This window comes from Cyclospora cayetanensis, unplaced genomic scaffold, assembly GCF_002999335.1.
Source record: "Cyclospora cayetanensis isolate NF1_C8 unplaced genomic scaffold, CcayRef3 CcayRef3_contig_34, whole genome shotgun sequence".
Classification (NCBI taxonomy): domain Eukaryota; phylum Apicomplexa; class Conoidasida; order Eucoccidiorida; family Eimeriidae; genus Cyclospora; species Cyclospora cayetanensis.
In genome coordinates this window covers 232,501-244,282 of record NW_020312303.1, presented here as the reverse complement: position 1 = coordinate 244,282, position 11,782 = coordinate 232,501, and the positions used below count along the sequence as shown (strand labels likewise).

The 11,782-nt window shown below is 53.5% G+C and overlaps 3 protein-coding genes across 3 annotated transcripts in view; 2 read left to right on the top strand and 1 right to left on the bottom strand.

The window, feature by feature from the left end:
* Window positions 1-461: 461 nt before the first annotated feature.
* On the top strand, window positions 462-3,127 carry LOC113146499. Its single transcript, XM_026334009.1, has 10 exons — window positions 462-475; window positions 609-696; window positions 870-938; window positions 1,032-1,123; window positions 1,239-1,311; window positions 1,481-1,519; window positions 1,733-1,811; window positions 1,913-1,957; window positions 2,161-2,254; window positions 2,986-3,127. Exons 1-10 carry the CDS (start codon window positions 462-464, stop codon window positions 3,125-3,127), a joined length of 735 nt encoding a protein of 244 aa, XP_026189794.1.
* A 3,255-nt stretch (window positions 3,128-6,382) lies between these two features.
* On the top strand, window positions 6,383-8,130 carry LOC34620584. Its single transcript, XM_026334008.1, has 3 exons — window positions 6,383-6,823; window positions 7,589-7,900; window positions 8,017-8,130. Exons 1-3 carry the CDS (start codon window positions 6,383-6,385, stop codon window positions 8,128-8,130), a joined length of 867 nt encoding a protein of 288 aa, XP_026189793.1.
* Window positions 8,131-9,285: 1,155 nt separating this feature from the next.
* The window catches only part of LOC113146498, a 3,222-nt gene continuing 725 nt past the window's right edge, over window positions 9,286-11,782 (bottom strand). Inside the window, exons 2-7 of the mRNA XM_026334007.1 lie at window positions 10,977-11,058; window positions 10,697-10,858; window positions 10,246-10,518; window positions 9,764-10,194; window positions 9,560-9,614; window positions 9,286-9,369 (exon numbers count right to left, since the gene is read on the bottom strand). Coding sequence (XP_026189792.1) covers window positions 9,286-9,369; window positions 9,560-9,614; window positions 9,764-10,194; window positions 10,246-10,518; window positions 10,697-10,858; window positions 10,977-11,058 — 1,087 coding nt within the window. The remainder of the gene's footprint in view (window positions 9,370-9,559; window positions 9,615-9,763; window positions 10,195-10,245; window positions 10,519-10,696; window positions 10,859-10,976; window positions 11,059-11,782) is intronic.

Here is an 11,782-nt window from a genome sequence, read left to right as displayed (position 1 = left end):
TAGTTCAGAAACCGTGGTAAGCATGGTGGGGTTGGTGCTGAGGTTGTGGACCCCAAAGACACAAGCTCGAACTCAGAGACTTCGCGATACGCAGAGAAGTTCAGACAGCGCGTTGCTACATGTGATCACAATACGCTTCTACAATGCTAGGCTCAAAACTGTTGGATTGAAGCGCCTCCATGCACTGTTTCTCCGTGAACATTCCTGACCCCTCTGCAAGCTTCTGCAGGTCTGCGGACCAACTGATGATTTGTTTATCAGCGCTACCAGGAGCGAAATAGTGCAGAAACAGGCGCCTATCAACAGTATTACGAAGAATCCACAGTATTGCAGCCCTAGCATATAGGGAGCAGGCCCACCCTCAGCAGCGGCAGCACGATTGTTGCATTGCTGCCAGCGATAGAAGCCAAGCCTCCAACGGTCAAAAAAGCAGCTCTTGCGGTTACCACGCATCCATCGTCATGGAGGCACCCAAGTAAACCTCAAATTGGAGCGTAGGGCTCTCTGAGCGACAGTCCGAAGTCATGAAACGTTTCGGCTCTACGATGCTTCAGTAACTGCAAGCAGCTGGAGCTACGAATTATTTTCTTGCGGTTTTGCGCACTCAGAGTGCCCGCAAGCGCCTTTGCGCTCTTCTGCTCTCGGCGGCGGCTGGAGGTGAAAGCAGCGCTTGTAGAGAAGAATGCAAGTCAACAGGCATGCTCTACATCCTAGAGCCTTCTGCAACCCAAAGCCCAAAGCCGTCACCTGTTTTATAGTGCTTGAAAAGACCGCTTATTTAATGCGTCTGTATTCCTTCGAGGCGCTGCGTCCAGTGTCGTTAGTGCTGCGCTAAAGACTCACAGTTTAGGGATTTTCGCTTGCTGCAGCCGCAGCTCGGAGATATCCAAAAAGAACTTTCTACATTGTGGAAAGAACTAAGTCCATATGACAAGCAGGCAAGTCGTAAACGCTAAATTTTCTGTTTTTTTGCCTGAAAATGAAACGTCGCGTGACACACTGTCAAGTGCCTTGGGTCTGCGCGGCTGCAGCGATGGACTGAAGAGTTCGAAACCCTAAAGGCGCAACGCCTGCAATGGCAACAGCTTCACCAACCTGAAGGTGAATGCACTGAAGAGCCACGGTGCGTCCTTCACAATTCCTTTCCCTTGGATGCGCAATTTCTGCGCCGTTTGCACCTCTCGAATCCGTTGTTTATCCGTAAATCGCCAACCTGTACATTTTGCTGCTCCCCTCAGCCCTTCGACAACGACAGAATTCCCCCAGGCGCGAATAATGCGAATCGCAAGGCTCACGCCCTCTCTCAAAAAGGTCTGCCAAGGCACAGGTTTCCCCACCCTGAGATCAAAATTTCGTGCATTCTTGGTCTGCTCCGATTGCGTTTCAACTTGCACCGAATATCAGCGCAGAGCCTCAAAATCCAAGATGTATCCTGCAAGGCTTAGATTTCAGGGCCTGAAATGTACTCTCTGCGTTTCAGTTGTCTGCAGAAGGAGCGCGCTCTCTCAATCTTGCCACAGTAAGCCTCCCCGTTTTGCAATCTCGGCTGCATGGTCATGACGCTGTTATTTACGTGTTGTAGCTAAAGCTTCCCTGTCTAAGACGTGATTCATATGTGTATCGTGTCTCCCGGTCGCTCTCGCAAATTGTTTAACGTATTAGGCGAATCACAAGGCTCGTCCGCAGCCACTCATTTCGTACTGGGTAATGCGCGGTGACTTTTGTCTTTCAGGCTGCTGCTCTGCGCCAGTTTACTGTGCGAAGCCTCTCTGGCAGAAAGAATGACAAGACATTAACAATGGACGATGTCTGTAGGTCCCTAACAGACCCATAAAAGCGCTTGAAAAGGTGTGCGTTCTACGATCTCCGGTTCAGGTTGCGGCGTACGGCGTGTGGTGTGAAATGTATGCAGTATCGATGATCAGCCGTGGAGGAGTGCCTCTAAAGTTTTTGCAAGGTAATTCGCAAAAGTGCCAGCGCTTGCCTCTTGAGGCTTTGTTTTGGGAATCTTTATTTGAGATGCTCGCACTGAAAAACCCAGCATCTGCGTTCCAGGATTCAGGAGCCAGCAAAGGGCTTGTGAGTGGAGAGTTTAGGGCTTTGCACAGAGTGATCGCATGCTTATGGATGAGTGCAATGTTTTGTGGCTCGCATCCGCAGAGTGCAAGTATGCGGTATCAGATGAAGGCGGAGCAGATGTAGAGGAAGAACCCCAGGATGAAGGATCATCTATGAAAGCCGAAATCATAGGCAAGTAAACCCGCACTGCCGAGCTTGAATCGCTATCCAAAAAACTACGGCTAGATGCGCTCCCGAAAGTCTCACCTTATTGCATAGCAGCTACGTCGCAAAGTAGGAGCAAGGCCATTAATGGCTCTGCAAAAAGCTCAAAACTGTTCAGCGAGTCGGCTTTGCAGGTTTTTCTAAATGAACTCATTCCTGCTTGCCAGTGCGCTGCGAGCTACCAGATGCTTCGTATTCATGAGCGTAGCTGCCAAGGGTTTGAGTGCGTCCTTAGCTGAAGCCTGGCTGGAAGCTGTGTAAGCTCTCGTCTTTCCGCCACGTTGTGCTGTGCAGATGTGGAAAGTTCTCCGCGCGCCAGTTCTATCCGTCGTCCGTTGCCTGTTACCAGCAGCGGAAGCCTCGGCAGCCTCAAAGGCACTTTCAAGAGCGCCAAAGGCGCATCGGTTCGCAGTGCAGATATTGCAAGTTTCTTCAAACGGGCATAGCAATTAGTCTAACTCATCATGTACCTACTGGCGCCTAAGCTGCTCGCAGACCGGACGTGTACTGTGAGTGCCTCGCGCTGGGCAAGCCTTAGTCAGGCGGAGCAGCTGGCAGCGCGAGATGCATAAAAAGCTCTAGGCAATCCCTACAAATAGACGAAAGCAAAGTCGAAAGTCCACAATTATCCAGAGAAACAGAGATAGCGAAAGGACGCTAACATTGAGCATGGATAGGAAAGTGAAAAAGATAAATTCAAAGGTATAAAGATGCACACACGGAGAGACGCATGCAGACGGGCAATGTCTGTACAGGTCGTTTGTTGGGTGAAAGATGTGCACTAAATGCATTTCTGGAAAAAGGCTGTGGCGAAAACCCAGAAAACAATTCTGAAACAGCTTAGAGCGTCAACTAAAAGGAATCACCAACGATTCCTCTTTGCAAAAATCAACCTCCGAAACGCAAAGACAGCGCTACAGCCGAAAAAGAGTACTCTATTGCAAAACTTGGGCAATCATGAAGTGCGGAAATCAGTATAGCGTCCGCATCTGCTAAATTCATGAACCGAAGGAATAAACGGAAATGTTCAACGCATGTACCCTTCTGGTTTTAGCGCGTGTTTCGGTTATTCTTGCTCTGCGCCCGCATGAGGTACGCAAGTGCTTTCTAGAGGAAAGAAGGCAATTCGAATTCAAGCAGTGGATATCCTTGCAGAAAATCGAGAGGTTCATGAGCCCCCAACGCCAAGGAAACGAGAATTTTCCTGCTAATTCTGTGCAACCTCCTGCAGGCGAGGAGATGGGTCTGACATATGAACCATGGTGAGTGTGAAAGCGTCGTATCCCATCGGATCTCACATGTTTTCAATGTGCTTTCGAGACTTACAGGAAAGGGCAGGATGATGACGACTTGGGATTTCCTTCTATTAATGTAATTGCGGCTCTTGCTCATGAGAAAGGGCATTCGGGCTCAGCTTCTCATTGATGTTACAGGTGCATTACAACTACGAACCCAAAGACTGGCTGCATAAAACTTCGCAGCTAAATGGTGTGTGCAAAAATTCTTTTGTCCTCTTCGAATTTCTTTCAACGAAATCTCTCCCTGGTTCTCGGATGTGATAACTCTTGAATGCAGAAGAAGTAGCACTAAGAAGAGAAGCTGGGAAATCCGCCGTCAACTTGGTAAGATAGGGCAAATGAGGATATAGCATTGAGATATAAATTGAATTTGATTGCAGAAAGCAAACAAGGTGAATAGGAGGCCGCACCCGGGAAACATAAGCCTTGATCTCCAAACGAAATACCACATAGGAAGCTTTGCTAGACACGCTGAACGAACAGATATCGGATATTGACGGTACACTAATGCTTGTTATTTTATTCTTTGCCAAGTTTTCAGCAAACACTGACATGCAACAGACATGAAAGACGTCCTCTACACTCAGCTAATGCAGGTTTGCAAACGTGAAACCTAGATGAACCATTTCGACGCCGCACAAAAGCCTATGCAATGTTTTGGATATTCCAGGCGAGGGGACGAGCGACGGGTACAGAACTCTAGATAGTAAAGCCCAAAACGCAAACGCTCATTCGCAAGGTTAGGTGAAGCCAGCCTTTCGCGCCACATGCCTGACGCCCTCAAGACTGGATCAGGCAAGCTGCCACCTCGCAAAATCGCGATACGCAATACCGCTAATCCTAGAATCCCGCTTCTTTGCAGGGCTAGACACGCCAGAGGCAAAGGAAGCCGAGGCAGAATTGCTAAGAGCCGCTCCAAAAGTTAAGGAAGCAGAAAATGAATACAACGGAGCATTGCTCACTGCTTTCTCCCCTGACGACGACCTGTACCTGTGAGACAACTTTTGTGACGAAATTAAGAAAAACAGTTTTCTATATGATTTCAGGCACATGGCAGACGAATATGTACGTCAAATGCGGCAAATGCTTCTTCAAAGTACAAAACTTATCGGTGATACAGGCTGAACTGGGGGCAACTCCCACTGCAGAAGAAGGCTAAGCGTTGTACCAGAAAAGACGGAAGAACGGGGAAACGCTGCCATACGAAGGAAGAAACAGGTGTCGGCAGCAAAGTTTCCTTGAATAGCGGGAATAACTAAACGCTTATATGTTCTAGTCGCTCCTGAATGCGTAACGACGCGGTACATGAACTATCCCTTGAGGTTTGAACGGCGGAGTAATCTGGTGACAGCGGGTTACCGCGTCTTCGCACGTCCGGAGCTAAAATCACGTCTCATGGATTGAAAACTCTGACTAGATGCGGATGATATCAATCGCAGTGCGTAGAGGAGCGTTCAGATGCTTGCAACCTGGCGTGTATGGTCGAGAATACAGAAAAATGTAGTTCCAGAAAGTTGCGCTCATTTGCATTTAGAACGCTAGAGATACATGCGCTAAAATTTCTTAAGCCGCCGCCTGTTGGGAAACGCAAACCACGGATGCAGAGCTTTTTTCTTGCTGAATGTTCGGTGGCGTGAAACCTCATTTACTTCTCCTGGTGGATGCACTTAGGTGCCGCTCGCACGGACGTCCACCAACAAAGGCTGTTGAGTGCGCTAGAGAAATTAGCAATATCCGAGGAATGCGCGCCAACGCAAGCTTAGCAGCAACACGAAGAATGGCAATTCCCCAGAGAACACCATTGAAAACATCGAGACCAGCCTAGCGGTTCGGTGTGCACCTTGAAGTCTGCCCCACTAGAATTTGGGAATCTGTCTGATTTGAATGGTGTTAGAGGCGGATGAACCTTGTTTTGTAAGTGGAAATTCTTGGCTTTCGGAGTCGTGGGGTGAAAGCGACACCGCTGGCAGCCTCTGGGGTCGACGGTTCGGTTGTTGTCTGCAATGCACGTTCCAAGGATTGTATGTCTCTTTTCGCCAGGAAGTCTCTCTACTTTGAGCCTAAAAGTGTTCGATTCGAGAAATCGGATACGCTTTGTTAATTTGCCTTGTAAATCGGCCGAAAAGGTTCTTTGTTGTGGAATGCTTTCAGGGCGTACCGGTTCAGTTTCGCGGTTTTGCTGGAGTGGATACAGTTTTGGCTGAATCGGGCCTAATTTCAGACACCTTTGCCATACCTATGTGGTGATGTGAATAAATGTAGGCTTTAAGACATAGCTTTTGATACATGAGATTTATGAATAAAGCACATGTATCGCCACATTCGCCTGTGTCTGATGCGCGGTGTGCCGCCCATACACCTGAACACTAGCGGCGGCAGCACCGTGCACGTGTTGTTTCGCGGCTGGTCGTTGCTCTTGAGCAATACGCCTCTGAACCCTTCTGCCCAGTTGTTGCTTGTTTCTTCTTTTTACAGATGCGGATTCTGTCTTGGAAAGTGTTATTCCTTATTTCCCTTCGTACGAGGCTGTTTTTTTCCTCGCCTGGTGAGGGCGCCACCGGCGCCGCAGCCGAGAAACCGCTGCCCTCTTCGCTCCCTAGCAACAGCCACAGCAGCTTTTGACGGGCTCACAGCAACGCAACAGGCGGTGTCTCCGAAAGCGCTGAAATCCAATTGCTTTGTTTAAGGCCCTTTATTTTACGCTGTGTGCACGCGCGTGTGTAACGTTTTTGCCCTATCCGCGGCTCGTGGCATCCAGCCGTGTGTGCACCAAGGCGGTTCCTCCTTCCACCGCTAGGACGATGGAAGCACAGGAGATCCCTCACCAGCCCGCTTCTAGAGGCATTCCTTCCGAGAGCCTGTCAGTAGGATATTCCCCGCCTGAGCCTCCGTCCGCAGAAGATGCTCCGTCGCCTCTGCTAGCCGCAGAACGCACATCGATCCGCCGAAGCAGTGCTGGATGCAGCACCAGTTTCAGCCAGCTGACAATGAGCCCCTGTGTGTCTCCGGAAAAGAAGGACTTACCTCGGGAAGCGCCGAAGCTTGGCGAAGGCGGCAACTGGCAGTGTCACTTCTGCCTGAACGTCAACTACCCCCGGCGGACTGTCTGCAACAGGTGCATGACAGAAAGAAGCAAAGAAAACACGCAGCGCGTGTCGGAGTTCATGCGCCTCAAAGAAGGCTTCCTCAGCATGGGGCTTGACAGTCAGACTGCTACTTCCGCAGCTGCAGCGCAACAAGCGGCGCGCGCATGCGTAGCAGTGGCGGCGGCTGCCAACAGCATCAGCGTGAGCAGATGCAGCAACCAGGGAGATCGTCTAGACAGCGCCAGCAGCGGCAGCAGTAGCGTGCTCGCAACTGACGGAGAAGGGCTTCGGTTAGTCTCTTTTCCAGTGGAGTATCAGCCGCATCCTTTGCCGCTGTTGCACTGCCCCCGCTCTTTCGATTCGAAGGCGTTGCGACGTGGCATGCAGCAGACTTTATCGAGCGCTCTGCCAGCTTCGCAGCAGCAGCAGCCAGGGGATCTGCTGCTGCAGCAGCTGCACAGAGACAAGCTGAATTGTGATGGTGGCAACGCGCCAGGAGTGAGCAGCAGAGACACCTCGGGCGGTCCAGTGCGCTGCAACAGCTACGGCGACAGCAGCAACTGCTGCGGCTCAGAAAGCGAAGCTGCAGACTACCCTCCGCTGCGCCACTGGGGAGGAGGAAGCAGCAACAGCAGAGGCAGCAGCGGCAGCGACGGCGATGAACAACAGCAGCAGCAGCCAGTCCTAATGCGAGCAGAAGCGCTTGTTCGCGCTCTGGTGCAAGAGTTTGGTGTCAACGAGCAGCATCCGCAGCAGGCTGCTCCCGCTTCGTCGGCAGCCTCTCTAGATGCAGCAGCGGCGTACGCTGCAGGAGTGCTGCGTGCAGCGCTGCTTTTGTTGGGGAAAAGCGCTCCTTCTGACGCAGCGTTGACTACGCAGCAGCAGCAGCAGCAGAGACACCAACAGCAGCAGCTGCTGCAGCAGCTCTGCTGCCCCCAAATGCTCGCACATCCCGATGAATTCAAGAATCCGTCATCTTTTCTGAAGATTTACGGGGATCCCTTGTGCTCTGTCGCTGCCTTCTGCTCCTCGAGCAGCAGCAGCAGCAGCACCAGCACCAGCAGCAGCAGCAGCACACACCTTGCGCCGAACAAGGCTGGCAACTGGATCTGCAGCAGCTGCAATAACGTGAATTTTCCAAGGCGCTTCCGCTGCAACAAATGCCAAGAAGCTAGGTCGACGGAGGCTGACAAAATCGTGGCTGAGTATGCCCGTGCGGTGTACATGCACCACGCAGAGAAGCTGCGACAGCACCAGCTCCAGCAGCAAGTGCAGCACCTCAAGCAGCAGGATGCTCAGCAGCAGCTGCGCTCCGTGAAGCAGCAGGATCCGTGCTACCCCCTGCAGAGGTGGCAGAAACTGCGTGGCATGCAGCAGCAACAGCAGCAACAGCAGCAAGAGCGACATGGTCTGCCGCAGTCTTCCGAGGAAGCCTCCCAGCCTGCCTCGTTCCTCCATCGTAAGTCGAATTCATTTGAGAGCTCAGTAGCGACAGCTGAAACGGCAGCAGCTACGCTGACGCAAATCCGGCAAGAAAAATCTCTGCCTCACAGGGCACAAGGTTCTCCAGATTTCTCCTGCTATCTGGTGCAACAGCAGCAACAGCAGCAGCAGCAGCAGCGACTGCTGTTGCAGCAAAAGTCTTTGTATTCCCAGCCTCGAGGGTGCTCAACAAAGCACGAACCTTCTTGTGCTCCTCCAGGCGCTGCCCTCGTTGAGTCTCCCCCAGTGCTGCTGCCTGTACACCACACCATGGATCAGTAGGCAAAGGTTGCATCGCACTGCAGCAGCAGTTGGAGTGGCTGCGAGGAGGGGCTTGCACGAGAAGCAGCAGCAGCTGATGATTTGGCAGGATGGAGGTGTCACTCTCGCCGCTGCAGAGCAGCACCACACCCCCTCCCCTCTCCCTCCCTTCATGCGTATTGATAGAGGCGCTGCAGCGGCAGCAGCGACAGAAGCAGCAGACGCGCTTGCTGCTTTGCCACCCCTGCCGGCTCTTTGCGCGTATATATATATATATTTAATCTCCTCCCTCTCCCCTTCCACCCTCTAGTTTTTGTCGCTTTTATACTTCTTTGGCGTGTCTGTATCATACCCCGCGGCAGTCGGCTGCGAACGCTGGGAGCTGCGCACACACAGCTGAAACCAGGAAAGCCTATGCACGTAAACAAAGTCAAGAGTGGGTAGGTTAGTAAGTGCGTGCGTGTATGTGTGTATGCTCACGGGCTAGCTAGCCGTATGTAAGCCTTTTCAGAGGAGCAACGCTTTGACGCACATATTAGCAGCGGCGGAACCACAAGACGTAACAACGTTAGCGCACAGCAGCCACTGCGGGAGCTGTCGGCGCTGTTTTTTCGTATTGTTTGTGCATCGATGGCGGCTGCCTCGTGCTGGCACCTTCTCTGCCGCTGCAACGTGTGCGTGTGAGGGGGGTGGGTGGGTTGGGAGGTTAGGGGGGCAGTGCTGTTATAGGAGTGCTGTTGTTGTAATGCCGTTGGTGCACGCTGCCGCTCAGCCGAGCCGCCGCGCAACTAAGAGGCGCTTGAACTGCTTTGCAGCTGAAGCGACGCTTCCTCTTGCGGAGGCTTGGCTATAAGGGTTTAGAGTGGGGTAGGCGCTCATTCAGCAAGCCGCGTGGGTGCTTCAAGCGCTGCGTTGCGTTTATGGTTCGATCCTCGGAGTGAGGCGAGGGGAGGAGCTTCCTAGGAGTCTCCCCTCGCCTCTGAAGGGGATAAAATTACACTCAGGCCCCACGACGAGGGCTTGTTGCTGCTGCAGCAGCAGCTGTTGCTGCAGCTGTTGCTGCTGCTGTTGCTGCTGCTGCTGCTGGAGAAGGGGGGTGTCTTCTGAGGCTGCGACGAAGGGGTGGAGGAGCAGCTCCCCCTCAGGCGCCAGCGAGGGCAAGCGTGCCTTGTAGAGGCGCCAAGCGAGCCACGCGCCTACCAAGCTGCATGCAACACCCACAAGGCACTGCACTACTGCCCATGCCTCCGTGCACCGCCAACCCTCTGCCTCCTGTGGAGCGCCGCTGTGTGGCTGGCTCTGGGGAGCCTTCTCGCGGGAGCGGGTGGCTTGCTCGCATGCACGCTTGCTTACCAGACGAAAGGGCTGACACAGAAGGTGCCCAGCTCTAGATAGATCTGGAAGACGGCAGGCAGGTGCTCTGGGGGGAGCAGTCTTTCCGTCGCAGAAGCGCTTGCGGGAGGAGGCTTCTCCTGCGAGAATTCCGCCGTTGGAGTGGCGCTGATGGCAGGAGCTCCTAGGATGAAAGGCTTCCAATAAAACTTGGGCTCTAGCCATGACATGCCGTAGGGTCCAGTGCACTTCACGAGGAGCCAGAAGGCATCGGAGATTCCTAGAATGAGGCTGAAAAAAGCCAAGAAGAAGAGGCGAACAAGGCTGCCACTGCTGGAGTGTATCTGGTGCCGCGGCTGTTTGTGCTGCCCGCAACCCAGGAAGACAAGGAAGATGTTGCCGGCAGCAATTAGTGGTCGGGGGGTGAAGAGGCGCAGAGCAGCCAGCAGCAGCTGGCAGAGGGTGCACACTTGCAGCCAGCAGTTCGCTGTGCAGCATGCAGCCTCTGGGGAGGGTTGTGTTGCGGCAGCCTCTGGGGAGGGTTGCGCTGCGATGCGCGGCGCTGTGGCGGAGAGGGGAGGGCAGAGGGGAGCGACGAAGGCGGGGACGGATTCTGGAGGCGGAAGGGGAGCTGCAGACGCAGCGGCAGATGCTCTGGAGGCAGTCGAAACGGCAGCTGGAGGACTGTCGCGAAGAGGAGCTGCTGCATCTGCGAGTTTTGCGGGTTGATGGGCAGCGCCTTCTTCATGCCCAAAGTCGACCATCGTCGAGTCACGCTGGGAAGGGGTTGCTGCGGAAGAAGCACTCAAGAGCCTGTGTGGAGCGGATTTTGATGCGGCTCGCAAACCGCCGTTGCGATCGGAGTCAAACGTGCAGCGTCCAAGGCGGCAGGAGAAAGGAGGCACGGCAGCTGAAGGGGTAGAGCTGCGCTCGCAGCCTCCTCCCTCCAGCTACTTCCACTGGCGCAGCTGCAGCCGTGGCTGTTTCAGGTGTACACGGGGGACTGTGATTACGAGGCGCTTCTTTTTGCAACAAGCCCTCTAATGGCGTTTTTTCGGGGGAGGAGAACAACGCACTCTGCCTATGTATTGTCGCTGCCTCCGCTGTCGCTTCAGCCTCCAGAAAATTTCAAAAACAAAGATACATGCACTCGAGTCTAGATGCGCTGCGCTCAGCGGCTGCGGATCTGACGGGCTTTTTGGACGCCTGCTGAGCGTCGACGCAAGGAAGACACCTGAGCGCCGTCGTGGCCTCTTCCTGAGTTTTTCGTGGCTCTCTCTCCGCAAATAAATGCCGCCACAGATCCAGCAGCGCTGCTAAAAAGCAAAAAGAGACAAAGACGTGAAGAGAGAATAAAAACCAGCAAGGGGATGCACCGATGCCCTCCAGCCTGAGGCAAGAAAGACCAGCGGCTCACAGGCGTAGAGCAGTAGCGCGCTTGCAGACGAGACTACGACGGAGCACTGCCGAAAGAGGCGCAACCGCGAGAAGCGCTGGCGCAGTCTTCGCAAAAACTTTGCTTTTGCTCTTTTTAACGATTAACAAATGCATTTAAAGGCCGCTAACCTTTGCAAGCGAACGATACTTCACCTCCAGAGAAGGCACACAGCATCCTCCATACAGCCCCCTCGACCGCGACCACCCCGCGCGGAGACTGTGGTGGCGCATACAGCAGCAGCTGTAAATTCGCAGTTGTCAAAGCTGCGATCGCGCAGTGCTCCTCTTCCTCCCTCATTAATTTCCCCTTAACAAGAGCATAGCAATCGCCGTGTTCATGTGAACCGGAGGATGCTGTCTTCGGAAGCCGAATACGCGAGAACACGCCACCAGGGCGTCTGCTGTCTCGCCTCCCGGCTGGTTTTGCAGAGCAGCCCAGTCGAGTCGCTTCTCCTTGCTTCACTGACAAGTAGCCTCTCATTAAATGCACGCCTGCGAAGGCGGAAGCGGCCTTTCACAGGGTGTCTGTACTGCTCGGGTAAGAAAAAACTCCCGCGGGAACCCCTTCGCCACCCTCCCGCCCTGGTGGCATCGCGCGTCACC